The sequence below is a fragment of the Aythya fuligula genome, chromosome 15, assembly GCF_009819795.1.
Source record: "Aythya fuligula isolate bAytFul2 chromosome 15, bAytFul2.pri, whole genome shotgun sequence".
Taxonomy (NCBI): domain Eukaryota; kingdom Metazoa; phylum Chordata; class Aves; order Anseriformes; family Anatidae; genus Aythya; species Aythya fuligula.
In genome coordinates, this window is record NC_045573.1 from 3470649 (window position 1) to 3498617 (window position 27969).

The 27969-nt window shown below is 57.8% G+C and overlaps 1 protein-coding gene across 2 annotated transcripts; it reads left to right on the forward strand.

Moving 5' to 3' along the window:
- The first annotated feature begins 642 nt into the window (after positions 1 to 642).
- KCNJ12 (potassium inwardly rectifying channel subfamily J member 12) lies at positions 643 to 27165 on the forward strand. 2 transcript variants are annotated; one of them, XM_032197587.1, is made up of 2 exons: positions 643 to 773; positions 25383 to 27165. In XM_032197587.1, the coding sequence occupies exon 2, from the start codon at positions 25541 to 25543 to the stop codon at positions 26828 to 26830; it is 1290 nt and encodes a 429-aa protein (XP_032053478.1). In that variant the 5' UTR covers positions 643 to 773; positions 25383 to 25540; the 3' UTR covers positions 26831 to 27165. The 2 variants fall into 2 exon arrangements, with proteins under 2 accessions (XP_032053478.1, XP_032053479.1); XM_032197588.1 differs by lacking the exon at positions 643 to 773 and adding an exon at positions 13836 to 13887.
- Positions 27166 to 27969: the final 804 nt, after the last annotated feature.

Below are 27969 nucleotides of genomic sequence, written 5' to 3' on the forward strand. Positions count from 1 at the left end.
GGAGCTTTGTAGAAGCCGGAGCCTGTCTCGCTGGGTGTCTGCGTTTCATTCCCTGTCAAGCGGCTGGGGAAAAGCAGGGAAGCGCCGAGCTGCAGCGCTCGCTCAGGATCAGATAGCAAGGAAACCAACAGCAGAGGGAACCAAAAAAAAAAAAAAAAAAAAAAAAGAGAGAAAGAAAAAAAAAAAAAAAAAAAAGAAACAACAAACCACCGAGCAAGCAAGCAACCCACCCTCCACGCTGAGACTGAAGCAGGCAGGTCCCTGCCAACTACACAGCACGCATCCAGCAGCGAAGAAGTCTTCCCTCCCCGGGCAGGAGCGGAGTTGAGCCCGAAGGATATTTGATGACACTTTTGCAGCGATGGGGCCCCCAGCATCTTCCAGAGCCCATTTGAGGGTGAAGCCTCTGAAAGCGCAGAGGGAGTTTGAAGCTAAATTCACCTGAGTCTGGATCTCTTGGCCGCTGGGATTTATCTATCTATCTATCTATTTTTATTTTTCTCCAGGGAAACCAAACAAAAAAAAAAACGTGTTTTGTTGTTTGTTGTTGTTGTTTTTTTTTAAGCTCTTTTTTTTTTTTTTTTTTTTTTGGAAGAAGATCTTTATATTTTATTTATTTATTTTTTTTTTCGTGTGGTTGCAATGGAGGGCTTGGGTCTGTGCCTACGAAGCAGCAGCCGAATGCTGGTCCTGGGAGAAACCGGCGCGGACGCGGGGTCCCTCGCCAGCTAACTCCGCAGGACCCGGGGCCGGGGGGCTCGATGCAGTGAGAGGTAAGTGCCTGCTCCCCGGGGCGGCAGCGCCACGGCTCCCCCCGCTCCTGTAGCTCTGCCTGATCCCAGGTCGGAGGCAAAAACAGCAGTCTCATAGTGAGTCAATCACTTCCACCTCTTGCAGCCCTACCGTAGGAATAACACGGGGAAGTTTCATGGCAGCAGCCTCGCCGGTGAAGTTCCTACCCTCGTCCCCCCTTTCCCTGTTGGTGACCGTGCCCTAAACGCCAGGGTGGGTTCGACTTTGCCAAAAAAAACCCAAAACCCAAGACCAAACCAATGCCTCGGGTCCCCTCCCTGCCCGCCGGGCGAGGATTCCTGCTGCCTTTCGGGGAGCTTTGGTGCCGTGCTCGCCTTCTCAGCCAAAACTTTTGCACAAGGTGGTTTTTTTTTGGAGATGCCCGTGCGGGGTTGTGCCCCCGAGCACGCACATGCCCGTGCGCGATGCCCGCTCCCGTGAGGCTGGAGAGGGGCGAGCCGGGAGCTTGGGGGGTGCTTAAAAGCAAACTGCAAAGCGCAGGGAAAAAAAAAAAAAGCGAAGCGAGCCGCCGCCGACAGCAGCAGCAGCAGCAGCAGCATAATTGCATCACTGTAATAGTATCGGCGCTGAGCGCGAGCCAGGCGAGTAAAAATCGTCCAGAAAATGAGCTGTGCTAAAGTGCCTCCAGTTAGCAGCACCTGCACGCCTTCTCTGGGTGCATGAGGCTGTTTGTATTTTTAGCAGGCTCTCTTAATTATAGAGCAAAGCGTGGCAGAGAGAAAATGGTGTGTGCTTAGCAGGATTCAGCCCCGGGTGGTTTTGCAGTGAATGTGAGCACAGCAGCACCAGATCGGGGTTCTTCTCCCCACCCCGTACCCTTGTGGTTTCGAGCCACCTGTTTTGCGGTGGTGTCGGCGAACCAGGTCTGGGTTTTTGTATTCCTGTTCTTAGAAAGCGTGCCGATGACTTGGTTTGCTAGCGCTGTTTACCTCTGGTGTTGGGAAAGCTCTGGCAGAAATGGCCCGGGCCAGGAAATTTGGGGGATGGCTTTTACCCAGGGGGTTGATCCGTCCGTGTTCATAGGGCCTGTGGCAAGCACTTAGCGGCGTGTTGCTCTCAGAAAGTGACCCTGAGGCTGTCCCACACCCCCCCTGCACCCCAAATCGGAGCAGCCCCCATTGTCAGCATCTGGGGGATCTCGCTGGGGTGGCTTGATGGGGACGGGGAACTTGTGTGGCTCTGGCAGGCAGCGAAGGACGGGGATGTTTTACAGCTGGCTGCAAACAAACAGCAACAACTCGTTTTGCTCCCGGAGAGCTCCTTCCCCTCATCCCTCTTCTCTGTGCTTGGAAAACTTTCCGTGTCCTTTTGTTCTGAACAGCAGGTGAAATTCCCTTTGTGTGAGCACAAAGCCGCGAAAGCAGAAAATAACGAAAACAAGGTTAAAAAAATAAAAATAAAAAATCCCCGACAGCTCCTTCCAGGCCCAGTTTTTAGCGCTGAGCATTCCCATACGCGCCGAAGGAGCTCAGGAAAACACCGGCTCTGCTGGGGCAGGCACCTCAAAGGCCACTTTACCTCTTGCCTCCGATCTACGACATGCTTTAAAATCCCTCCTTGTCTCTGTTGGGTTTTTATCCCAAAGAGCTGCTTCGCCTACGAGTTCAAGGTGGATTTTTTCGGAGCCCTGAGGTGACCCCAGCGGGGTGGTGGCAGTCCCCAGGCGGTGGCACGGCCGCAGCTCGAGGTGAGCTCCCTCCTGGGGGGCAGCAGGGGAGGGACCCGGCCCCTCTGCAGAGAAACTTTGCAGGAGCTCTCCAGGCAATGGCACTTAAATGAGCTTAAAACCGGCGTTTTCTCCCCGGTGGGAGACAGGATTTGGGGTCTAAACCAAAAAATTTTGGGAGCCTCACCCAAGCTCTGCTGGGTAGGGAATAGGATGGGGAAGGTGCTCCCTGAGGATGCTGCCTCTGGAAGGGCCAGGAGGGCTGTAACTGGGGGGGACACACGGGTTTGGCCCCCTCCCCGTTGTGCTGGGGTGCGTGGCACGCAGCCACCTTATGTAAGCACCAGGCACCTCCTGTAGCCCTGCTTCTGGCCCTGCCAAACCTCCTTTTTGGGGGGGCTCCTGAGGGATGTGGGTGCTGCTGTGTCACCATGAGGGCAGCAAAATCCCCCCTGGTGTTGTCTGGGGGGACCAGGGGGACCAGTGGCGGTGGGCACGGGGCTCTGCTGTGATTTCTGCAGAGTGGGTGCGTGCAGCTTTGCCTGGCAGGGGCACAGGGGCTGCAGCCCATTTCTAGGCTCTTCTGCGCCTCTCGGCTTGCACCCAGCCCCTTTTGGGTTCAGTACCCAACGGCCATGGCCAGGGCGAGGGCTGGCACTTTTGGGAAGGGAGAAAACAGCCCAATTTGTGCCCATTCCTTGTGCTGCTGTGGGAGCTGGGGTTTGTCCCCCGAGCTTGGGGACACCAGCTGGTGAAGGACCCGTGTCCCTGCCCCGGATCACGAGCCTGTCCCTCCATCCACCCCGCGGGCACAGAGCATGCAAACACATCCTACTGCCTGCTGAGAACACGGGGAGCTGAACACGGCCCCACTACAGCATCTCAGCTGGGCTATGGGGCAGAAGGGTGGGATTTGGGGGGCTGTAGGGCGCTCGGGGGTTCCCGGTGCTGCCCCCACAGCTCTGGCTGGCCGTGTGCCTGTCACCTCGTGGGGACGTTCCCCTTTTTTCCCCGTTCCTCTCGTGCTCCCGGCCCCATCCCCGGTTCCCAGCTCCCTCCCTCGCTCCCAGCTTGCAGCGAGGCAGGGCTGCCGGTGGGCGAGGGATTTTTTTTTTTTTGCCGAGCTCTTTCAGATTCCCCCGTTGGACTTTTGAAGCATCTGGTATCACTATCTCGGCGTCATTATGAATTAATTAACATTAATTCCCTGTTCTGGTATCTCCTATTGCCAGGAGCCTTAGCCTGGGATTTTATTTATTTATTTCTTTTTTTATTATTCCTTCCCCCACAGATGGAAACGGCCGGGTCCAGGCTATGCCTGGGGGAAAGCTGGGGGAGGCCACACGGCTGGGGGACCACGGGGTCTCTTGTCCTTGTCCCCATCCTTCAGGGCAGGTGGCATTGGGGCAGGGGAAAGGTTTCCTCGTTAGCTCTGGAGAGGCCTGATCCTGGCTCTCCAGCTGGTGCTGGGGGCACCAGGGATGCTGCTCCCTGGGATGCCACTGCCAAGGGTGCTGTCCCCAAGGGCGCTGTCCCCTGAGGTTATCTTGGGGGGGTGCTGTCCCCAAGGGTGCTGTCCCCAGGGGTGCCGACTCCAGGTATCCTGTCCCTATGGATGCTGACCCCAGGATGCTCCCACCCCACAGCACCACCCCCCTCGTGCCCCCACACATCCCCTGGCTGCTGCCCCTTGCCACCACCTTTCCCAGGGCCACAGCGACCCCAAGGCCACCCCAAGCCCCCCGCAACACAGGCTGTGGGGCTGGGGATCCCCACGGTGCTCCGAGAGCCTCGGGGACAGAGGTGGGGTGGGGGGGGGACACCCCCAGGTGGGCCGGGGGACAGCCCCGGTGTCCTACATCCCCGGAGCCAGCTCGGGCTTACGTAACGGCCGTGCTGCAGTCTGCTCTGCTGCCACTGCCACCGGCTGAGCTGCGGTGCCGAGACCATGTCCCCATGTCCCCATGTCCCCATGTTCCCATGTTCCCATGTCCCTATGTCCCTGTGTCCCCCATATCCCCGAGTTTTTGCTTTTTGGGGACAAGGGGGGGATGCTCCGGGGGCAGGTGAGCCCTGGAGGGTGGTGGCAGCTGGCAGGGGGCGGTCGGTGGTGCTGCTTTGGGGAGCTGAAATATCCCCAGGGTGCTGCCACCCTGGGGAAGGAGAGGATGGGGACAGGGGCAGAGAAGAGAGCCCTGCCCCAGTCACAATTTTGGGGTGTCTGGGTGGGGAGGGTGCATAGGGACCCCAACGGCATCCGCGCTCACTTCTCTGCCCTCCTCGGAGAGAAATCCCCCGCTGTGCAAACGGGGAAACTGAGGCAGGGTGCGAGCACATGGGGCATGGGGCACCCGGAGGAAAGGCCTCGGTGCCATGCTGTGGTCTGGCCGGGGGCCAGCACGTAATTGGGACTGAGAAATGCATGTCTGGGAGCTGCCCTGGGGACAGGAGCCGCAGGTGGCCCCGGTGCTCGCGGTGGCACTCGCCCAGTGTCCCCCTCCAGCTCAACTTGTGGCAGGCAGGAGCAGGGTTTGGGCACGGAGGCGTGCAGGGCCCCCCCCCAGCTCTGTCCTGATGGTTTGGGGTCACCCAGCACTGTGGGATCCTTCTCCCACCCCCATGGTTTAGCAGGATGCCACCTCCCACGGCTGACACCCTTGGGGACACCCGGCGGGGCAGCGCAGGGCGTCCCTGTGGGCTGGAAAACCCGAGTGTGGCACCAGTGCAAAATAAATGTGGTGCCCCACGGTGACAGAGCCTGCATGGTGACCGTCCCCTGTCCCCTCCCGTGCCGAGGCTCAGCCCGTGGCAGCATTTTTGGGGTGTGAGGTGTCCCGGCACCCTCCAGAGCCACCCACCCTCCCCGTTGTCCCCTCCCAGCTGCATGGCACAGGGACCCCGCGCCCCAAAGCGGGGGGAACAAGGGCTCCTCTGATCGAATCCCTCCCGCCTGGACCGGGAAAATCATGGCTTTGTCCTCGCTGCAAAAGGCTCAAAGGCCTTTGGTTCCCTTTTGGGACACGGCTGGAAGTGAGCCACCGAAAGAAATGCCAGGAAAAATAAGCCTTGGGTAGCAGCTACTCTTCTCGTGCCAGTTTCGGCCTTCCCAAACGGAGGGCTCTCATCCCAGGGGGGCCCCAAAAGACCCCCACTGGTACTCAGCGTGCCGGGCTGAGAACGCCCTCCAACTCATCACACCCGGGAGCCAGCTAATCTCCATCTGACAGCGAGTCATCCTGCCCACCGCGCCGCAGGCTGCAGTGACAACGCGCTTAAAGGGGCTGATGAATTAAGTGCATCTTATAAACCCATCAGATTCCCGTATAATTACAGCGCGATGGATTATGTGCGGTGCTGGAGGGGAAGCAATTCGGCGAGGAGAAGGAATTGCAGTCAGAGGGGAGAGGCACCGAAGGGGAGCTGGGTGCAGCTCTGCTCTCCTGGTGCTGTGCTGCCAGGGCTGCCGTGGAGCGAGTGCCAGCACCGAGGGCTTGTCCCAGCTGCAGGGTTAAGGGAGGCTGGCCCCAAGGAGCTCTGAAAAGGGCTGGAGGGGATCGTGCTGGGCTGGGCTCCGTCCCCTCTTCTCCTTTTCGCCCCAGGAGGAGAAGACCCCGCTGCCCACGGGCTGGCACGGGTCAGCAAGGGGCTGGGGGCTGCTTGTCCTGGCACCCCGCTGCTCTGTGCATGCACATTGATGCTCCTGTGTGGTACAGCAGTCAGCAGCCAGTGCTCGAGCAGCTGAAAGATGAGACTCTGAGTCCCCCTTTCCTTTCCTTTCCTTTCCTTTCCTTTCCTTTCCTTTCCTTTCCTTTCCTTTCCTTTCCTTTCCTTTCCTTTCCTTTCCTTTCCTTTCCTTTCCTTTCCTTTCCTTTCCTTTCCTTTCCTTTCCTTTCCTTTCCTTTCCTTTCCTTTCCTTTCCTTTCCTTTCCTTTCCTTTCCTTTCCTTTCCTTTCCTTTCCTTTCCTTTCCTTTCCTTTCCTTTCCTTTCCTTTCCTTTCCTTTCCTTTCCTTTCCTTTCCTTTCCTTTCCTTTCCTTTCCTTTCCTTTCCTTTCCTCACCCCAATTGCCAGAGCTTTCCCTCCCCAGGGGACACAGAGCAGAGGGAGCCACCACCGTGTCACCAACACCCCAAAACACAGCGGCGCAGACCCATGAGCAGCTGAAATGACATTAGAGGTGACAACCCCTTCCCGGGACAGGGGGGTGCAGATGGAGATTGAGGGGATGAGAGACTGCTGGTGCCCCACAAAGACTCATCCACGAGCCCCAAAAATCCCTCACCCCCCCAAATCCCCTGTCCCCAGAGGGTCCCATGCCTCACGCATGGGGAGGCACGAGCCCTGTGCCCTCTGCCCCCTTCTCCCCCTCGCTGCGGCTGGAGCAAAGGCTTTTGTGCGAGGAGCTGTTGTCTTTCTTCTCATTAATTGCATGGAGCGGTGCCACCACCGGACAAGCAGGCAGTGTTGTCCCGGGCTCTAATAAGGGCAGGGAGAAAGCCAGGCGCTGGGCACGGCGTGGCGGCACGCTTGCGGGAAGGAAAGGGGATGTGTCAGGGCAGGGGGGGGCTCCACGCACCCACCTTGAGGCGCCCAAATCCCCAAAAAACCCTGCAAGCATTGCTGACCATCCCACCCACCATCACCATCCTCCTCCTCCTCCTCGTCCTCCTCCCCGGCAGGGCCGTGGGACTCTTGCCTTCGCTCTTGCGATTGCGCCTCTTCGCTAATTAGCACAATCTGGCGAGGCGCACCGCTCTCCCAGCCATTAATTATTATTAATTATTTGTTATGCAAATAAAGTTGAAGAGCGCGGCGCTGGAGGCAGCACGAATGAAAACAGCCCCAGGCTCTGGGTTATGTAATTACTGCTGGGTGGGCACCCCACGGCCCCCCAGGATTTGGGGACACGTTGGTGGCATTGGCGCTGCTGGGCTGGTGCTGGAGGGGATGGCAGGGGCGCCTCGTGCAGGCTGAAATGGGGAAATCGGTGATTTTTGGGGGCCTGGAGGAGAGGGGAGATGGGGTACCCAAAGGTGGAGAGGGAAATGTGTCGGTGAGGTGGGTGCTGCAGGTGAAGGGGGACAAGGTGACGGCTGGGGTGGGTTTTGTGGCACCCGCTGGTCTTGCAGCTCCTGTCCCAGCCCCGTGGTCTGTCCCTGAGGGCACTGTTTGGGGAGAAAAATGGATGTTTTTAGCAAATTGCGTCCTGTCCCAGCTGGGGGGTGGCCGTGCTGCCTGGCCACCTGAGCCCCAGGGTGTCATTTTGGGGCTGGCACTGCCATATCCCGGTGTCACCGAGCGATCCCGCGGGTGGCCCCGTGCCGCAGGGACATGGGCTGGCGGTGGCGGGGCCCCCACCCAACGCCTGCCTGAGCAATTGCAAAGGGAACCAAGAAAAATTGGAAATTAAAGAGAGGAAAGAATTAATAAGGATCCTGGCTCAACCACAATGGCTTTGTTTCAGGAGAGCTGATACCACACGCTCTCTAATGCCAGTCCTCAGAGGCCTTCGGAAAGAAGTGGGGTTTGGGCGATGCTCAGGAGCGTTTTTGGTGGATTTGAGTGCGTTTTAGAGCTCTGCTTGCTTTCTGCCCCAGCCGGTGCCACCCCCTGCCCCCGGCTGCAGGTCCCAGCCAGGCTCTGCCGCGCCGCAGCGCATCAACCACTGCCGCAACGCAGTGTCCCAGAGGAGAGGAGATTTTGGGGGGATAAACGCACTTCTGCACAGCCATTCCCCTCCTGCTGGGCGCTGCTTTGGCGATAGGGCCATGCCTGAAATGCTGGGGGCTGCCCTCTCTCTGTTTAGTTAGGAGATGATCGTGCAGTGGCCATAAAGTACCCCAATATGCTGATCCCAACCTATTTGCTTATAAAACTGATAGCAAGCTGTCTTGTGCCATACATTCAGTGTCCGTGTGGGTTGCCTTTCTGTCCCTCCCCAGTCCCTGGTGGTGTTTAGATCCCCAGGAATCACCCCGTAAGCCTTGCTGATAGAAATTCTCTATTTCCTCCAGCCTGGACTGCTTGTCCTGGATATTTAATAGGGGGGGATTCAAAGCCAGGCAAGGAGAGGCTTTGCCCAAGCTCTGCTCTGCACCGTGACCAACATCTCGGCAGTGCTGGGGGCTTGCAGAGGTTCCCTGCCTGCCGTGGCAGCTGCCCGGGCACTCGTGCGTGCCCCAGCACAGCTCCGTGAGGCCACATCCCTCACCGCTGTGCAGGGCTGGAGCCAGCTGCTTGTTTCTAATAAAACACATCTCCTGCCATGAGCCACGCTCGTCCTCGCCTGCTCCAGATGCTGATGGTGAGGCCACCGCCGCGGGACACCTCGCCGGGCAGACCTGGTGCCGGAGGCAGAAAGCGGCTGAAGGTGAAAGGACCAAGCTGCAGCTCTGAGCATCACCGGAGAAATGGGACTGCAAAGGGTGCCCAGGGCCTTGTGGCTGTGCCAAAACACCTCGTGCTCCACCAAGAGGAGGATGCTCTTCGCCTCGAGCCAAAAGCTGGTGCCTGTGAGCGGGGCCGGGGGCTAGGACGCGGCAGCGGAGCACAGCAGGAAGGAAGCGCTCGGCGAGGACACAGCCAGCACTGCATGCACGTACTTACATATGTGCTATTTTCAGCTTGACGGGGAGCAGGCCAAGTTCTCCAACAGATTGAGTTTGGATCTGAAATCCTCCTCTCCTCCTCCCCCCTGCCCAGCACCCACTGCCTGCAGGCACGGGGAGTCCAAGTGCGTGCCGGGCACCCCGCTACGGGCCATTTGCTCGTTGTTCCTGCCAGGAGCTCTCCTAGTGCTGCTGCTGCCCAAGAATCGCAGCAAGAATGATGGATCTGACCCTGCTGGGGGCAGCAGCTCCTGCTTGCCCCCTTCCCACTTCGGACTGGCCCAAGCAGCAGCACCAGCACCCCCCAGACATGTCCCTGCTCCAACAGGGACACGCGTCTCCACTTCTCTTTGCCTTCGCACATTCGTGCGCGCTCCCACCTGCTCACTCCTTGCCTTTCCCCAAGCAGAAAACACCCCTCCTTCCTCTTCTCCCCAAATCCCCCCTTTCTGCCACCCCCTCTCTCCCCTACCACTGCGACCCCTCCAGAAGTGCAGCTGTTTTCGCAGCCGTGTCCTTGCCCTGCTTGAAATGCAGGAAGAAATCCATGTGCAACTTACTGTCTCGGCACCCTGTAATCATTTTGTCAGCCGAAAAGCACTTTTGTCAAACCCCCACAGGCAAACCGGGAGGGGACGGGTTGGGGAGAGGCACCTGACACCAGCCTGTGCTTTTCTTCCCCCTTTTTTAATCCCAGGTTTTGCTGTACGGGTGGGACAAGAACCGGGTTTTCCTCTCCTTTCCCTTCCTGGGTGCTTCGGCAGCTGGCCGGGTGGAGGCAAAGGAATAAGGCAAACGTGACAGAACAGCGGCGAGGCTGGAGAAAATGCATCGCCATCGGCTGGGTTCGCTTGACAAAGTGCAATTACACAACGGGAGGAGAAAGCCGTCCGGCTCAGCGGAGACTTTGGGGAGTTTGCAGCAGGGACTAATGGAGCCCCGGGCTCAGCCGCCTGGAATGGCCCCAAAGTGTCCCCGTCCCCTGTCGGATGCTGTGGGGCATGAAACGTCCCCTCTCCGTCCCACCCATGAGCTGCTCTGGTGGGCTCTTTTCAGCAGGAGGGGGAAAGATCCTTCTGCTCCACCCCAAAAACACACAAACCGGATGGCAGCAGGGGTCTGGGGACGATGTGCTTTAAGGGCTTCTCGGGGGGCTGCATCCTGCCCCCAGCCCCAAGCGCCTGGAGAACACACCTGCCATCAGCAGCCAGGCTCTCTGCGCTTATTTTGTTTTACTTTGCTTTGGCTGGTGCTTGCCTGAGCATCTGCAGGGGCTGCCCTTGCCAGCCTGCATCATGTGAGCCCCATGGGGAGCTTGCAGAGCGCCGCTCCTTTCTCCCCAACCTTTCCGCTAACGAGGAAGCGAGCGCCTGGGCTGGCTGCGGCGCTGGGAGCTCGGAGCCACCCGTGGTTGCATCCTGCTCACGTCCTTCCCCTGCCCTTAGTGGTGTTGAGAGGGGGCAAAGAGGCCAGGAGCTGGGCTCTGTGTCCACGGGGAGCAAGGTGCTGCCTGGAAATCTTGTGCTCGGGAGCAGAGCTTCGGCTGGAAATCGATCAGCCCTAACGCAGAGCACTCGTTGACTAATGAACCAGCAATCGTTAGCGCCTGCCCCACTGCTTGCATTTCGCTGCCTTGTTTTCTCCGGCTTTAGCATCTTTTCGGGTTACACCCCCACCAAACACTCCGAGGCAGGATTTGTCACGGGCTCGAGCACCGCTGCTCACATAAAGCAGGGCTCGGACGCAGAAAGACACCCAGCAGCCCACTTGCAAATCCTGCTCGTCTAATTAGGGTGCCAGGAAAGACTCATCCATCCTTAGGTGTCCAGCTTGTCCTCATCTGCCCACGTGAAATTTGGGCCATCAACCACTCGCAGGCACCGTCGCAGCACGGCGCTCCCGTCCGGAGACAGGTCTTTAAATCATCCGCAAGCACCGGGGAAATCGCAGACAGCTCGAGAGCAGAAAATGAAAAGGCGAAACAGCGTTCCTGGAGTTTTCGCCCTGAATTATTTGCTCAGCTTTAATAATAAGTTACACACCAGCAAAGCTGAGGTGGCTCTCGCTGACTTGCTGGAGGAAAACCTGCCAAGGGGATGCTGCGGAGCGGTACCCAGCTCCGCTGAGAGCCTTTGGGGACGGGGACCGGCGTGCTCCGGGGAGGATGGGCTGGGGAGAGAGGAGGAAATAAATCCTCTTCAACGTGTTTTGGCTGCTCAAATGTGGTAACCTGAAACAGAGCGGATGCAGGAGCTGGGGATTGAAGCTTTTCATTCATTTTTCTAGAGGTGGAGGGGAGAAAGTGGCTGTGGGGCTGGTCCCGCTCGCTCGGCTCTCTGCTGGCCCCGGCGCTTGGGGCAGCAGCAGGGAAAGCTCTGGGCTGCCTCTCCTGAGCTATTCCAGGCTGGTTTGACTAAATCGAGCTTGTTTAGGATGAATCACTCCAGCACAGCCGGTTGTGACCTGCTGGCCACTCTGCTTGCTGAGCGTCTGCAATTCCCCGTTTATTGGGAAAAATGAGAAGTTGCTTTTTCGGCCTTTTTTTTTTTTTTTTCTCCAGGACTGCAGATTGCAAATAATGACAGCCTTAAACACGGGCTATTTCACAGCCTGCTGGCTCTTTGGGATGGGATCGCTGCGTGTTTGGGGACGGTGACACCATGAGCCAGGCCAGCCCTGTGTTGGCACGGTCCATCGGGGACATTAATTTAACTCTTCCCGTTCTCTTTGCCTTTTTTAACCAAGCAGAGTGGCTGAGGTTTTGCCGTGCACCACACGTTACACGCTGCCCACCCTGCCCAGGGCTCTGGGTCTGTGCTGCTCACAGCAAGGCGATGGCTGGGCTGGATTCTGCTTGCTTGCACCTTGAAGGATCCCATTTTTTCTCATGTCCTGGTGTCTGTTTGCTGTTTTTCCTCCCGGTTCCTTAATTTGGGGTAATTTATGGCTGTGGCTCCCCGTCCTCCTCTCCCTCCAGCCTCCCCAGGAGCCTCCTCCCTGTGTTTTGGGGAGGCAGGTAGCTCGCTCCCAGCGAAGGAGGCTGTCAGCACTTCGCCCGAGGGCATTCAAACCTCCCGAGCACAGGCAGAAAACTTCCTGAAGGAGTAGCTTGCCGTGGAAATATCGCTGAGCTGGACGAATTGGTTGGTTTAGAGGGAGCAACAGTGAGAGCACCACGAAGATCCACCCCTCTTGCTCCCAGATGCTTGAGCAACTCAAAGATGATTCACAAGGAGAACCTAAACTGCTGATCCTTTATTCCCTGGACTGGACTGGGACCTGATTTTGGACTTTCTGGCAGTAGCCAAGTATCGTTTTCCACCAGCTCCTTCCCCAGATGACTGATGAGAGCCCCCGAGGGTCTGGGCACACGGTGCACGAAGCCAGGGAGGTGTCCGGGAGCCTGGAGCACGGCTTTGCAGCTGCTCGGCTGCCGGCAGGACCCAGCAACCTTTCCCCCAAAACTGGAAGCGTGTTTTTAGAGAAAGAAAGTAAAAACAACAACAAAAGTCAGTCGCTGCGATGCCATCTGTGTCTGCAGCATCGCACAGCGGGGGGAGCAGCCCGAGCAGGCTGCCGTGCTCACAGCCCTCCGAGCACCTAGGCGGAGAGATAAAATGGGTGCCACGAGCCTTCCTCCCCCCTTGCTCATCCTCGGGGAGGAATGTCCTGCTTCTCCTGGGAACGGCGTATCTCCCGGGCATCTCTTTCTTTGGAAGCTTTGATTTCTTTTCCAACTGTGGCTCTCCAGCCCTAGCAGCGTGTCTTGGATATTTTTCTCCCCGTGGTCTCCCCCTCCTGCTGATCCCAGCCAGAGGGGACGGAGGGCTGGGGGCAGCAGGTTGCCAGTTGGTTTGTTTTCCTTGGTGGGGCTTCAAACAGCGATGGGCTGATGGGTTTTGAGTCTCAGGGGGGCAATCTCCCTGGCAGCATCCAAGTTGTGTCACCTCTCCGCTTGGCTCTGTGACGACAGTGTTGATTTGAATTCTTCCAACTTAAGCCTGATTTAAATGATGGTGAAGTTGGGGGGTGGCGTGTGGGAGTAGAGCACTGAGCGCTATTCTTTTTCGGTTGTCATATGCCTCCATAAAGACTTCTGCCTTGGGGATTTGCATAGATCCGTGGTCCAGATTGCGCTGCAAAACCCACCGGTGGTCGGCAAAGCTATGGCAACGGCGCTGCGGTGGCTCCTGAATCGTGCCGAGCCGCCGAGTTGGAGGGTGTTTGCAAGTCTCGTGCCGTGGCCGTTTCTCTTTGGTTGGGGGTCCAGGGGGCAGCCGTGGGCCCGCTCCCCACTTTTGGCCCACGGCATCCCCTGCACCCCTCACTCTGCAGCCCTGTCCCCCGGGAGAAAGCCCGGAGCTTGAGGCCGCTCGGCTGTGACAGAGAGGCGGTGAGGTCAGGGAGAAGCCAATTCTCCCTGCTTTTGTGAAAAATCGGTGTTTGGGTGATGACCTCATGGAGAGGAGGCTGCAGAGCGAGCCGCTGCGAGCAGTGAAACCGCAGGAGGCAGCGGGGGGAGATCTTGCAAATGTCCCAGCCACGAGCAAAGCTTAATTCGGTGGTTGTAATTGCTGAGGACACGCACATCTGTAGGAAAGCAGGCTCCCTTCCTTGCAGTGCTCCCAGAAGGGCTTGTTTGTTTAATTTTATCTCGCAGAGAAAATTATAAAAGGAAAAAAAAAAAAAAAAAAAAAAAGAAACAACCAACCAACCACCCTGTGGTTTTGCTCAGCTGCAGCACGAAACGCCCCAGCGGATCCTGGAGAGCGGCGGGGACCGAGGCCCTCGCCTGACGCAGGTATTTCTGTCGGGGAACGGGGTGCCCGGTGTGCCAGTGGTGTCCCCACTCCTGCTGGGACCTGCTGCCCACCTGCAGGGTGCTGGGTGCCGAGGAGCTGCCCGTGGCCATCCTCAAAGCTGCAGAAATCCCGACGTCGCACTCGTCACCCCGCTCGGAAGGCACCGTGGGGCATCCCATGTCCCCCTGTGCTGCTCCAAACCCCCTGCCCGGGGCGCTGCATCTGTGCACGAGGGACATCTGCACCCTGTGGGGGTCTCACCAGCCTGGCGGGTGCCAGCAATGCGCTTTCTGATGGAGAGTGAGTGGGCAAGGTGGCATTTTGGGGCAGAACACGGAGATATTTCTGCTGGCTGGCGCTGTGCAAGCCGTCATCCAAACCCTGCCACGGTCCTGGCTGGGCAGCGCTGGCGTGGCTGGGTAACGTGGGAACGCCTGTGCTCTGGTTTCAACTCATTTTCTTTGCTGTCATTAGCTTGAATTTCCAAGGGAGCCTGCGCTCGGCATCAGATGATGACATCCTTTAATTTAGCAAATGCAAAAATGGGACCTTTTCCAACCGGCGTGATTAGAAGAGTCCTGCTCCTCTCCCACCCGTGGTGCACGGTGCCGGCTGCGCAGCTCCTCTGGCCAGGGCTGGGGCTGAGCCCTGCCCCGCTCATCACACCCACGTGCCACCCATCCTCACCACCCCTGCCCGCTCTCCTGGCTGATAAAAAGCACTGGGGAGGGGGGCTGGAGATGGGATGGGAGCTCACTGGGGGGGTGAGGGGGCCGGATCCCCCTGCACCACCCCCTGGCACCCTCCGCAATCCCGTCCCCAGCCCTAACGCCCCTTTGCCCTGCCAAGGGCCTCCTCCGCCGGCGGGTTTGCGTAGACCGCTGCGTGTCCCCCCTAAGCAGCTTAATGAGGGTTAAGAGGCTAACGGGCTTATTACCAGCAATTATTTCCATAGCCCTGCAGGTGTCCCTGAGAACAGCAGGGCCCCACGGCCGCAGCATCCTACTGCCAGCCAGCCCGGGGTGCTGCGAGCTTGTCGGTGCTCAGCTTGGCCATCCGGAGAGGAAACGGTGGAAATCTGACCTCTCCATACATTTATTTATTTTTTTTTTTACCAAAAATCCAGCTTTGATAAGAGGGTGGTAACAGGGTGCAGCCCCGTGGCAACCTCCCCCGCCCCGGTCCTTCTTGCTGTGCCTTGGGAGCAGCTCTGCAGCATCCCTGCGCTCGGGCGGTCGCCTGGAGACAGCGCGGCGGGTTGCCACAGCGACGGAGCCTTGGCTCAGCATCCCTCCGACTCCGCCGGCTTGGCCCAAGTTGGGCGAGAGAAAAACACCCCTGGGATGGGGACCCCGCCGGCAGCGGGGCAGGGGAAACTGAGGCACGGCCGGGGGAGGCGGCGAGGCGATGGAGGAGGTTTTTGGAAGCTGCCTCGGGGCTGAAATGGGGGAAGAAACGGTGGAAATGGGGATGGTGGAGGGCTGGGGGTACCCAAAGGTGTTGGGGAGGGGTAGAGTGTTTTTGGGGCATGTCCTGGTGCAGCATCTCCCCCTGAGTCCTCCAAACAGCAGCGTTCAAGTCACTGTGGCAATGTCACCTGTGCTTGGGCTGTCACCAGTCCCGATACCCAACGTGTGCTGGGATGGGACAGGAGGGGTGTGCGCACCCCAGAAGCCGTGCACATGCAGGATTTGGCCACCTTGATCCCAGCTGAAAATCCAGGCTTCCCCCAGTCCCAATAAACCACAATGCCATGAGCACTGGGGGACCAGCGGGGTCACGGTGGTGGCACGACCCTGGGGACCCGCTGCAGCGAGGGAGAGGAGGATGAAGGCTTTTGGGGGTGATACCAGTCCTGGTACCCATGCCAGAGTTCCCCCCACCCTGCCGAGCCTCTAATTATAAATGACAGAAGTGGAGGGCAAGGGGGGGGTTACGTAACTTCGGCGTTTGGAAAATTCTCTCTGCTCCCTTATCAGCTTTATAAATACCTCCAGCTCGGCCCGGCCAGGCTGGGGGGAGGTGGTGGCACGGGCTGCAGCCGGTCCCAGGCTGTGCCTCAGTTTCCCCGTGCCTATGGACAGGAGCATCCCTGCTCCCCCCTGCTGCAGTGCCAGCGGAGGGCTCCTTGTTGCCGGTGTGAGCGCAGGGGGGAGTGCTGTTTCTCACCCCCAGCAGCAAAGCAGGTTGATTTTTCTTCCATCCCTGGGGAAAGGCTTGAAGATGCTTTTTGGGCATCAGCAAACCGCAGGCTCAGAGATCCAAGGTCCTGCCTGCCGCCACCACCTGCCTTGTGTGGTGCCACATCCCCCGGACCTGAATTTGTTGCACCCCCCAGTCTGCTCCTACTCATCCCCCAAACCCCTGGGCTGGGTCCGTGCTGCATATTAACCAGAATTAGCTCAGCACCCCCATGTCCTGTGCCCAACCAGGGCACACTGAGCCCCGAATATCACTGGCACCCACCGCAGGAGGTCAGGGCCCCCTGGCTCATGTGCGCCTGCATTTACACCGCTCCCAAATTACCTCCCCGGGGGGTGTTGGAGGGCGGCCGGGGCCACATCGATACGAGCCCGTGCACGCAGCACAGGGCAGCGTTGTGTAACTGCACGTGGCTGCTCGCTGGGGGCACCTCACCCCATCCCACCAGGCTGCCCCCAGCCCCAGCGCCAGGCTCCTGCGCTCCGCGGCCACCCGATGCCACCGTGGCCACCCGGCCGTGCTGGGGAGCTGCCCGACATCCAGCTCTGCATCTCCAAAAGGTGGTGGAAATCATATCCAGGACCTTTGGGGTCTGATAGCCAGCAGCGTGCTGTTGTCTTTGTCCCCCAAATCTTCCCGTTCTGGTTTTTGGTTGCTGGGGGAAGGATGCCTCGTGTCTCGCAGAGCCGTGTGTGTGCACGCACAGTGGTGCGTGGGCTCACAACACCGAGCTTTGCGCTTGCCCTGTTTTGTTGTAGGGTCGCCCAGGAGCACACATGGAAGTTGTTTTTTTTTATAGGGCTTGCCAAAAAGAAGGTATTTCTGGCTTCTACTTCAGTGCTTTTCTGATTCTGCAGAGTGCACCTGTGCGAGCCACCCGAATGCTGACCCAGGCTGTGCAAACGGGTGGAGGAGCGAAGCAGCTGGGTGTGCACTGACCCTCGCTGGCTTAAAATTGACATTTTTAATACCCTGATCTCTCTGCTCACCCTTCTGCAGCTGCAGGGCCCCTTAACCAAGTGATGCACGGAAGCACCCAAGGCTGGGGCACAGAAATAACGAGACCTGGGTTGTTTTAGGGACTCCTACATCTGCCTTTGTAGCGATCCCTGTTAGAGCAGGGCTTCCCAAATGAGGTGGGTGCCTGGGCTCGCGTGGCCCCAGCCTGGCAGATGCCCAAATTGGGCAGGGATTTGATGTCTCCCCATCGGGTCCCTGGGGCTGGTACCCGTGGGCAGGGAACTAGGGGGATTAATGGAGCTGCTGATCCCTGATGGCGCGGGGGGCCGGGGAGCAGCGAGCCCCCCCGGCGTTACACAACTCCTGCATTAAATCTTCCCTGCATCAGATAAAGATGTCGTCTTGTGCCCCAAATACCCTGCCCTGCCTGGATATTGGGGTTGTTTTTGTAGTTTTGGGGTGCCTGGCTGCCCAGTGATGGTACAGTGGGATGGGGAGGGCAGAAACCCAGTGCTCCCCAGCCCAGCATCGTGATGGGTGTCCCCAGGAAGGAAACTCCTCCGATGGGGAATGGCACCCTGACAGGGAGCCCTGGGAGGATGTGAAGGGCAGGGAAATTCTTCTTGTGGGCAGAGCCCTGAGCTGGGGGAAGGACGGGAGCAGCAAAGCTGTGCCAAGGCCCCTTTCATCTTGGAGATGCCAGGCATTGTGCATGTTTATCAGCCCCAGCAGGAAAGGAAGGTGGTTTTTCTTCTTCCCCGGGGAAAGGCTTGAAGATGTCTTTTGGATCATGGCTGGCATTAAATTGCAAGTTCAAAGAACCAAAGTCCTGCCTTGGGCCACCACTTGCCTTGCCCCTACCCGGTGTCCGATCCCCCGTGTTTGAATCTGTTGCATCCTCCAGGCTGCTCCTTCGCCTCCTGAAAACCTCTGCAATCCCTTTCAAGCTGCTCCTCTTCCATTCCCCTGAGACCGGCCATATCCTGAGCACGTTCCCACTGAACTATCTCAGCCTTTCCACCCCCACCGCCGCTTCGCTCCCTGCCTTTAGCGATCGCACCGGGGGCGAGCGTCCCCCCTCGCTGCCGCTGGCTCCCCACGGCCGCAGCCGAGGTGCCAGATCCTGGACATGTAGGGAAAAGGAGTGGCTGAAATCTGAGCCTGCAGCAATTAGCCGGGAGCGCGGCGAAGTCCCCGCCGGCCGCGGCGTCGGGCTCAGCATCTGCCTCGTCCCCGGCTCGGCCGCTCGCGCTGCCTCCAATGCGGGGTAAGTAGGGCTCAGAGGGTGGCTCTGCCCGAGCGTGGCTTGTCCATCCCCTGTCCCCATCCTCCTGGGCTCGAGGAATGTGGTTTGGGCTCTGCTGACAACGCGATGCCAAGGGGAGCTGGAAATGCAGCTGCTTCTGGGGTGGAAGTGGTGGTTTTGTCTTGGCATGGTGAAGGCAAAGGAGCTGGGAAATGATTTGGGAGAGTGGGGATGGACTGTGCCTCTAACCAAGCTTTGAGGATTTGCTGGTGCTTGGCTGGAGCATGAATGGGTTTGGAAAGCTTAAAAAAAAAACAGGATGCTTACAGGAGAGTGGCGGTGCCTGGTCCGTGGTGGTTCGTGGTGCAGCCTTGCTCGCGTCCCCTGTCCTCTTGCTGGAGGGACCCGAATGTCCCCAGCTGTCTCTCGCGCTCATCCTGCTCTTCTCCAGCATGGAAAGGTGTGGATTTCCCAACGGGAAGCTGGTGCTGAGCAGCTCAGCAGTGCTCCCTTTGTGGTGGCAGCAGCTCCACCTGCTCCAGCTGGGAGCCCCGTTGCGCCCAGCCTGGCACCGTGTCACCTTCCTGTGCCACCTTCCCGTGTCACCTTCCTGTGCCACCTTCCCGTGTCACCTTCCCTGGCACTTTCTGCCCAGGATAAACATTTCCTGGGCGCCGGCTCTGCCCACACAAGAGATTTCCCTTGAGCTGGAGACACGGCTCCTGGGAAGGGTTGCGTTGGGTGAGACATGGGAAAACCCACTTTGGGCTTCCCATTAATGGGATTTGGGAATGAGACCTCAACGGGAGCCTGGGCTGGGTGAGCCGGGCACAGGAGGATGCAGGATGGATGAAGGTGGTGGGAGGTGTAGGTGCTGCAAGCTGGGGCTGAAGGGGCTCCAGACCAGCCCCTCTCTGCCTCTAACCCCAAGGCACGGGCAGCATCGCTCCGTGTGATGGCTTTTAAAATAGTTTGTGCCCATGGTAGCCTGGGTTGATAGTGCCAGAGGCTCCTGTGCCACCCTGGGATGCTGCAGAGAGCTGGCCGGGCTCTTCCCGTGGTGCAGGAGCCACCAGCACTGCAGCCCATCTCCTCCTGCTCGGTGATAAAATCCTCTGGAAGACATTTGCCCTTTTGGTCCCTCTTTTCCCTGCCTTCCCACGGTGTTTTTTAGCAGCCGGGCCATCCTCCCCCCCTGGGGCCGGGGCAGGGCTGGGGTCACTGCCGTCCCCCTGAGCCCCTTGGCATGGGCTGGATGGGAACACGCCATCCCCTGATGGAACCCACGTCACCGTCGTGTCCCCAGGCAGGGACAGGAACGTGGCCGGATGATTTCAGCTCCGCCACCGTCTGCCCCCGGTCCCAGCGCCATGGGTTTGGGGCAGGGGCTGGCTCACGCGGGGCCGTGGCAAGGAGCCGGGCACGTATCGGGATTTGGGGACAGGGGCACGCGCCGGGCACGTGGGAGGGACCGGGGCCACGTGGCGGAGGGGAGTGGATGGGGCGGGCGCGGAGACACCCCAAGGTCACCCATCCGAAAACACCCTCTGGTGCCCAGGGGCTTTTTGGGAAGCTGGAACCCAGCGTGCTTGGGGACCTGCACATCCCACTGGTTCCCCAAGCCCCCCGGCTGGATGCTAAAGCATTTCAAAGCCCCAGGGTCCTTCCAGCCATGACGCACCCAAAGGGGCTCCTATTTTCCCCCCCAAACCCTACTGAACCCGTAGCCAGCTGCCTTCCTCCGCCACCACCATCCCAGCCCCGGGGGCTCTGGGGACACCCCTAGAGTGCCACCACTGCAGGACATGGGGACAGGGAAGGGGACACATTGCCCTGCCTGGTTCCTCACTGCCTGGATTGGATGTCTGACACAGCCGAGCCCATTTTTCAGGACAAATCCTGCGGGATACGGGAGAGGAGTGGGACCGGGGGCTCGGCGGGCATGAGCAGGCTGGGAAACCTCCCCTCCCCCTGGCTAAATCCCTTCCCCAGCACAGGACAGTAGGTTACGGGACTCGAGCAGAGGTTGGATTTAAGGAGATTACAACTTCTCCCCCAGGATAATCTAGAAATTCAATTAAAACTCTCTGTCTCTCTCCCGGGCTGCAGCAGGGCCACGGGGCACCCTGCGCCCCGCAGCCATGGCCGGGGAGCGCTGGGGAGACCCCCCCGGGCTCGAGCCAGGTAAGGGCTGACCCCTCATCCCATGGCCTGGTCATGCTCCCCCCCCTGCCCACGGCTCTGCCCCTCCCTGGGGGATTTGCCATGGGGATTAACCCCAGGGTTTGGGGGCGGGGGGCTGTGGGACGGGGCTGTGGGACCCCAAGGATTTGGGTGCGGGTGCTGCAGGGTTAAGGGCTGGTTGGCTGCATCCTACGGGGTTTTGGGTGTCCCTCAGTGCAGACTGACCCTGCCAAAGCCTTCGGCCCCCCCCTTGCCCTCTTCCTCACCCCCCCGCCGTGTCCCTCCCCGTCCGGGCTGTGCGGATGTGAGCAGACAGACAAACAGCCGGAGTATCCCGGGCCATGGGATTCCAGACCCAGCGGGGTGGCTGCAAGCTGAGGGGGGACCGCAGGTGCTGTGGTGCTTCCTGACCCTCCCCGTGCTGCAGTGGGGCAGGGGGAACAGCCCTAGGACCAGCCAGGGGGGCAGTGGGGTGGACGTGCACCCCCAGGACCCCACACTGTAGGTATCGGTGCTGCCAGTGCTGGGACCAAGGTGGCTGAACGGGGATGCTCGGTGTCCCCATCACACGGTGGAGGTGGGGAGACCTTCCCCAGGGTCCCCACTAACTCAGAGCACATTTAGCAGGGCTTTGAGGGTGCTAAAATGCAAACCTATCACCCGTAGAGGCCACCCGGACCCTGCACTGCGCGTGTCCCTTTTTCTCCTCCTGTGCCTGTGGTGGCACCGTGCACAGCCCAGGCTGGTCGGGGATGAGCCAGAGCCTCTCTGCTCTGAATCCACCTTGTCCCCGTGCCTCAGTTTCCCTCTGATGTGCCCCACTAGGGCTCACAGACAACGACATCTCGGCTGCTCACTGTCACTAGTGGGGTGCGTGGTGAGGTGCCTGCCCATGGTGCTTTTTCACCCATGTGTCCTCCAAAAAACGAGCAGTTTTTTTCTCATACTGTCATGGGAGACTCGCCCATCCTCCCTGGCAGCGGGGAGGAAGCGGGGGGCCATTTATCTGCCGGATTTTGTCAGGGCCTGGCCCGCCTCGTGTCGGCCCTTAATTGACTGGAAGTGCACAGAGATGGGGCGGCGGCGGCACAAAAACTTCAGGCAGAATAATTCTGCTGCTCGCCCCTAAACCCTGAGGGGGAGCCCCCAGCTCCATCACCCCCCTCCCCAGTTTTTTGGTGCCCATTTCAGCCCGGGGCTGGGTCCCTCTCCATCGGGACGGGGTTTGGGCACAGCCCCCCTGCTCCCTGCTCGGCGCTGACATTGCCGTCCCGCTGCCGGGGCATGAAGGGCATCGCTGCGGGAGATAGGGACGTTATCTCCTGCTGCAGGGCTGCCCGGCATGACCTCCTCGTGCCGTCCCCTCTCAGTTTGTCACCTCTCCTGTGCCAAGGGGACCCGCGTGCCCCAGCTCCTCTCCTCGGGAGCAAGGTGTGATGCTAAATCACGTCGGCGTGCCCGGCCGCCTGTAACTAACGCCCTCCCCTGCGCTCGACGAGCTGTTCCGAATATTGTCATAACATTTAAGCCCCTTTAAAAAATATAATAAATAAAATCAGCAGAGCAGTCAGCAGATTGCTTGAGACGCTCGGGTTCTCAGCGGGAAGCTGCTCTGCGGCTGCTGCAGTTTAGGGGCAGGCGTCGTTGCCTCTGAAGGCAGCCACGAGCTGGCCTCGGCCGGGGCGTCGCGGTGCTCAGAGCCCTCCAGGGAGCTGGGGGCTGCCCCTTTCTTGCTGTTTGGGTTCCTTAATGCTGTTCATTAATGCTGTTATGCTGTGCAATGAGCAGCACGTGCCGGGGATGGCGGTGGGGCTGGTGGGCACCGGTTGCGTTAAGTTTTTGTGCTTTGGTCCAGAGCTGGGATGCTCCAGGGCTGGATTTAGGCACGGTCGCACCAGCCCTCTCCCATCCCGAGCCTCCCGTGGCGGCAGCGTGGGGCTCCAGTGCTGAAATTAAAACCAAACTCAGCTTTCAGCGAATTCAAGAGACTGTGTTTCAAAACAAAGCCGTGCTAAATAAAGAGAGAGCTGCAGGCGGGCGCGTGCTCCGGCACAGCCCCACCACGCTCCTTTATTCAGCTGCGGTCTCCCAGGGCTGCCGCTGCTGTCCCTGGCTGGAGCTGCTCCCGACAGTGGGTTTTGTGCCCCCCAGGGCTCTGATCTCTGGCCTCGGTGAATGCAGGTCCTGCGGGAGGGAAGGGGGAAGGAGCATGGCCCCAAAACAGATGGATGTCATGGCAGCAGGGGGATCCCCACTGCATCCCTGGGGTGCAACCCTGTGGGACATGGTGGGGTGGAGGAGAGGGAAGGAAGGGAGGAAGGGTGGGGAGAGAGAGAAAGGGAGAAAGGGAGAAAAAGAGGGAGAAAGAGAGAAAAAAGAGAAAGAGAGGAAAAGGAAGGAAGGAAGGAAGGAAGGAAGGAAGGAAGGAAGGAAGGAAGGAAGGAAGGAAGGAAGGAAGGAAGGAAGGAAGGAAGGAAGGAAGGAAGGAAGGAAGGAAGGAAGGAAAGGAGCAAAAAGGAAAGTAAGAAAAAGAGATAAATAGAGAACAAGGAAGAAGAGAGAAAGAGAGAGAAAGAAAAAGAAAAAGAAAGAAAGAAAGAAAGAAAGAAAGAAAGAAAGAAAGAAAGAAAGAAAGAAAGAAAGAAAGAAAGAAAGAAAGAAAGAAAGAAAGAAAGAAAGAAAGAAAGAAAGAAAGAAAGAAAGAAAGAAAGAAAGAAAGAAAGAAAGAAAGAGAAAGGAATAAAAGGAAAAGGAAAAGTGAGGACATGAAGGAAAGCTGAAGGGAAGGAACAGCAAGACGAAGCAAGAAAGGGGAAAGGCAGGAGGCAGAGGGGGGCGGTGGCAGAGACGGGGAGCCCCAGGGTCCCCTGAACGTCACTGGGGCGAGGGCAGCGCCGCTGCCCCTGCAGCCACCTGGGCACTTCTCCCTCCCAGCACCACTAATCCAGCCTCAGCTAATCCCCCCACAGGTCACTGGGAGCTCATTGCGTTTCGTCCACTTCCCAAATGCATCTAGAATTAATTAAAAAACAGCCACAGTGAATTCATCCCGTGGCAAAAGCATGTGGTGCGTTCCTCTGGGTGCTCCTGTGGGGCTGTGGGGCAGGCCGGAGGGCGTGATGGAGGGACAGACGGCCTATTGTGTCTCCAAATGCTCATCTTTCATTAAAAGGGAGGAGAGAAAGCCTAAACGGATGTAGGCAGCGTGGTGGGGAGGAGGATGTGGACTGGGTGACCAGGCTGGGTTTGGCTGGCTGAGCCTGCAGCCAACCCAAAACATCAGCTCCATGAGCAACCTGCTGAGTCCTTTAGTCTTACAGTGAGCACAAGGTGGTAAATATTAAGTGTCAGTGGTAATTGCTAGTAGTAACCTCACTAGTAACTGTCAGTGCCTATTTTTCTCTTCTCGTGGCTGTAAGGAAGGAGAGCATCTCCAGCAGCAGTCATGCTGAGTGCCCCCAGAAGCAATTTCTCGGTGTGCTGACACCCCAAAGAGTGACTGCGGTGCTTGAAAAATCAGCTTTGGGGATAAAAATGCTTGAGTCTGGATAGCAGCAGGTGGAAATATGGGATTTGGTGCATCAAATGGTGGCACACGTGGGTTTTCTTCCAGCACCTGGGAGGTTTGGGCAGTTTCTTAGTGCTTCTGCTTCAAATACAAGGCTTCTGTGGGGATCCCCAAGACCCAGGCTGGATTTGGGGAGAATTTATGTAAAAGGAAATCTAGCAGATCGCTGCGAGCCGGGATGATGCAGCCTGAGGCAGGCAGTGCCTGGCAATGCTCCCTGGTGCTGGCGATGATGCTGGGCCGGCCGCCCAGCCCGGGCTGCGTGCAATGGAAAGGGTGTGCTTGTCCCTGCGTGTCCCCAGGGCTCACACTGATTGCAGGGATCGAGCACATCGATCGGCACCGCGGGTACAGAGCAGGGTGTACAGCCATGAGCCGGGCACCTCTGGGCTGGGGGGGACAGGGGTTTCATCCCCAGACACATCCCACGTTGTTAAATAATAGGGCGAGCTGTGGCAGAGGGGTTGGGGAGCGCAATCTGTTTGGGGTGCTTGGGATTTGGCTTCTCTGCAATCCCTCCTGCAGCCTGGTGTGCTGGGGAAGGGGCAGCGGGATGTGTTTGGGTGCCCCTCACCATGGGATGAGCTGGGCCAAACAGATAGGATCAAAACAACCCCCCCTTCCCCAGCAGCACTTGTCCCTCCATGAGACTTGGCCACCGTAACCCACCCGTGACCGTAGATGGCTCCGTGTCCCAGTGGACCTGTTGGGAACGCTGCTCCTCAGGACATCTGCCCAGAGCGAGTGCCTTCCCGGGGCCGTCTCCAACCAGCTGCAAGTTGGCCGTGTCCTCTCCCACCCCCGGGCAAGGGAAGGGAGGTTAAATCCACATCTCCCTGTGGTTTCCCTCGACCCCAAAAGAGCTGGTGCTCGGGAGGTCGGGTGACCGCTGCTGGGCAGCCATCCATCTGGCACGGGCAATGTGAACTGCCGGAGCTGCTTTCAGGCGTACCTTTATTAATATCTCCACATGAGGAAGGAGAGCAGCTTGGCCTCTCTGCTCTCCCCTCCAGCAACCTGACCCCACTCTGACAGGAGAGCTCATGAGGAATGAGAAGCAGAGACGTCTTAAGAGACTCCAGTGCAATCCAAGGTTTTTCATCCGCTGTTTTCTTTGGGGTTCCCAGAAATGCCATGTCTCCTCAGCAAGGTTTGCAGCATGAAAAAACAAAGTTTAAGGCCTCTTCCTTCCCCCTGTGTGGTTTTTGGGAACAGGCTTGCCACAGAGGCAAGAGAAATGGGATCAGGGAGGTCCTGCAGCCAGCACTCAGGGGGTGCCCTCCAGTCCCTTTGCCCAGGGAGGTAACGGCCCTGTCTTTGTTTTCTCATTGCAGAGCCTCTCACGGGATCCGCGTGGTGACGTGGCCGCCAAGACGTGGAAGCTTGGGACTTCTCTTCCACCGCAACAAAATTTGGGGGGTGGGCAGGGGTGGGCCAGGGGGACGCCAGGAGTCGCGAGACCCTTCACCTTCACTGTGGGCTTGGCTCAGGGATGACTGCAGGCAGAGTCAACCCCTACAGCATCGTGTCCTCCGAGGAAGACGGGCTGAGGTTGACCACCATGCCAGGAATCAACGGCTTTGGCAATGGGAAAATCCACACCAGGAGGAAATGCAGGAACAGGTTTGTAAAGAAGAACGGCCAGTGCAACGTGGAGTTCACCAACATGGATGACAAGCCGCAGAGGTACATCGCAGACATGTTCACCACGTGCGTCGACATCCGTTGGAGGTATATGCTCTTGCTCTTCTCCCTGGCGTTTCTGGTGTCCTGGTTATTGTTTGGGCTGATTTTCTGGCTAATTGCACTCATTCATGGAGATCTAGAAAACCCAGGTGGAGACGATACCTTCAAGCCTTGCGTTCTGCAGGTCAATGGCTTTGTGGCTGCTTTTCTGTTCTCCATTGAGACCCAAACGACTATTGGTTACGGCTTCCGCTGCGTGACGGAGGAGTGCCCGCTCGCTGTCTTCATGGTGGTGGTTCAGTCCATCGTGGGGTGTATAATTGACTCTTTCATGATTGGTGCAATAATGGCAAAGATGGCCAGGCCCAAAAAACGGGCCCAGACATTACTTTTCAGCCATAACGCGGTAGTGGCAATGAGAGATGGGAAACTCTGCCTGATGTGGAGAGTTGGGAACCTCCGGAAAAGCCACATAGTAGAAGCCCACGTACGAGCTCAGTTAATTAAGCCCAGGATCACGGAAGAAGGGGAGTACATACCCCTCGACCAAATAGACATCGACGTGGGGTTTGATAAAGGCTTGGACCGTATCTTCTTGGTGTCCCCCATCACCATTCTCCACGAGATCAACGAAGACAGCCCCCTGTTCGGGATCAGCCGCCAGGACTTAGAGACGGACGACTTTGAGATCGTGGTCATCCTGGAAGGCATGGTGGAAGCCACCGCGATGACGACGCAAGCTCGGAGCTCCTACCTGGCCAGCGAGATCCTGTGGGGCCACCGCTTCGAGCCCGTCTTGTTCGAGGAGAAAAACCAGTACAAAGTAGACTATTCCCACTTCCACAAAACCTACGAGGTCCCGTCCACCCCCCGCTGCAGCGCCAAGGACTTGGTGGAGAACAAATTCCTCCTGCCGAGCACCAACTCCTTCTGCTACGAGAACGAGCTGGCCTTCATGAGCCGCGACGAGGATGAGGAGGACGATGACAGCAGGGGTTTGGATGACCTGAGCCCAGACAACAGGCACGAGTTCGACCGGCTTCAAGCGACGATAGCGCTGGATCAGAGGTCGTACCGGAGGGAGTCGGAAATATGACTCTTGGTCCTCTCACTGACTTTTCCGAGGGTATTTTTTTTCCTCCTCTAATCTCTTCCCCTACAACCCGCTCAAATTATGCAGAACAATGCAAGTGCCATAGGAATGCTTGAGAAATTAGTATTGTTCCTAGTTTTCAGTTTCATCGCAATAACCACTGAGCGGTCTGCAGGAGGGGACGGGGCAGGCACGGGCGCTCCCCGCACCCTGGGGACGCGGAGGGGCCCCGGGCGTGTGCGTGCCCCGCACCAGCTGCAGGGCTGGGCTCTCCCCGCGGGGAAAGCGCGAGCGTTTTCTTGGAGCCGAGATCCAAAAAGAGGAAATATCAGGAAACAAATCTGTCTTTCTTTCTTTTCCTTTTCCTTTTTTTTTTTTTTTTTTTTTAACTGAGCAGCAACAACAAAAAAATTGCTCCTTCCGGCAGGCAGTATGATTCAGTTGCACAAGATCAACACTTGAAATAACATGCAACGTTAACGTACTTCTTTTTAATTTGGGGAAAAGGGAGGGGAGGGAGGTGAGAGGGTTTTTAATTTTTTCAACGTAACATTTGGGAGACTGTTTACCAAAATAATAATGACAATAACAATAATAATAATAATAATAATAATAAATCTGAAAGGAGTGATTCGGTATTTTTTAAAAGTGAGCAAGGGAACGAATAAGTCACCGAGGTCTTTTGAGGGGTGACTTGCTGGGCAGATGCAGGAGCTTGAAGCCAAGATGGCATCCGATTTTCGGGTGTGCTTTTTTTCCACTGGCACGGCTTCCTAGACAGAAAATAGACGTAAGTGGCTGCAGGTCCGTGGCAGCGAAAGCGAGTAGCATAATTACTGGCAAAGTAGCTAATAGGGAAAAGCCAGACTGCTATAGAAAGAATCTTTGTAAACACAATAATTAGCCAATTTCTGGAAATATTGATCTTCAGGGTGGAAATTGGGTCTGGGGCATCAGCTGCTGAAGTGCTGTGTCTCTGGCGGGGAATTCATAACTTTCACCATAACTAGGATGAAATAATGAAAAGCACAAAGGGCAGACTCGAAAGCTCTCAAATTCAGGTATTTCCCCACTTCACCAAAAAAAAATAAAATAAATAAATTGGTGTCTTCTCCTTAGAAAACTCATTAGAAATGTGGAAA

What these genes read in the sequence shown, in the direction of transcription:
- KCNJ12 (XM_032197587.1), top strand. Translation starts at nt 25,541, where the DNA reads ATGACTGCAGGCAGAGTCAACCCCTACAGCATCGTGTCCTCCGAGGAA.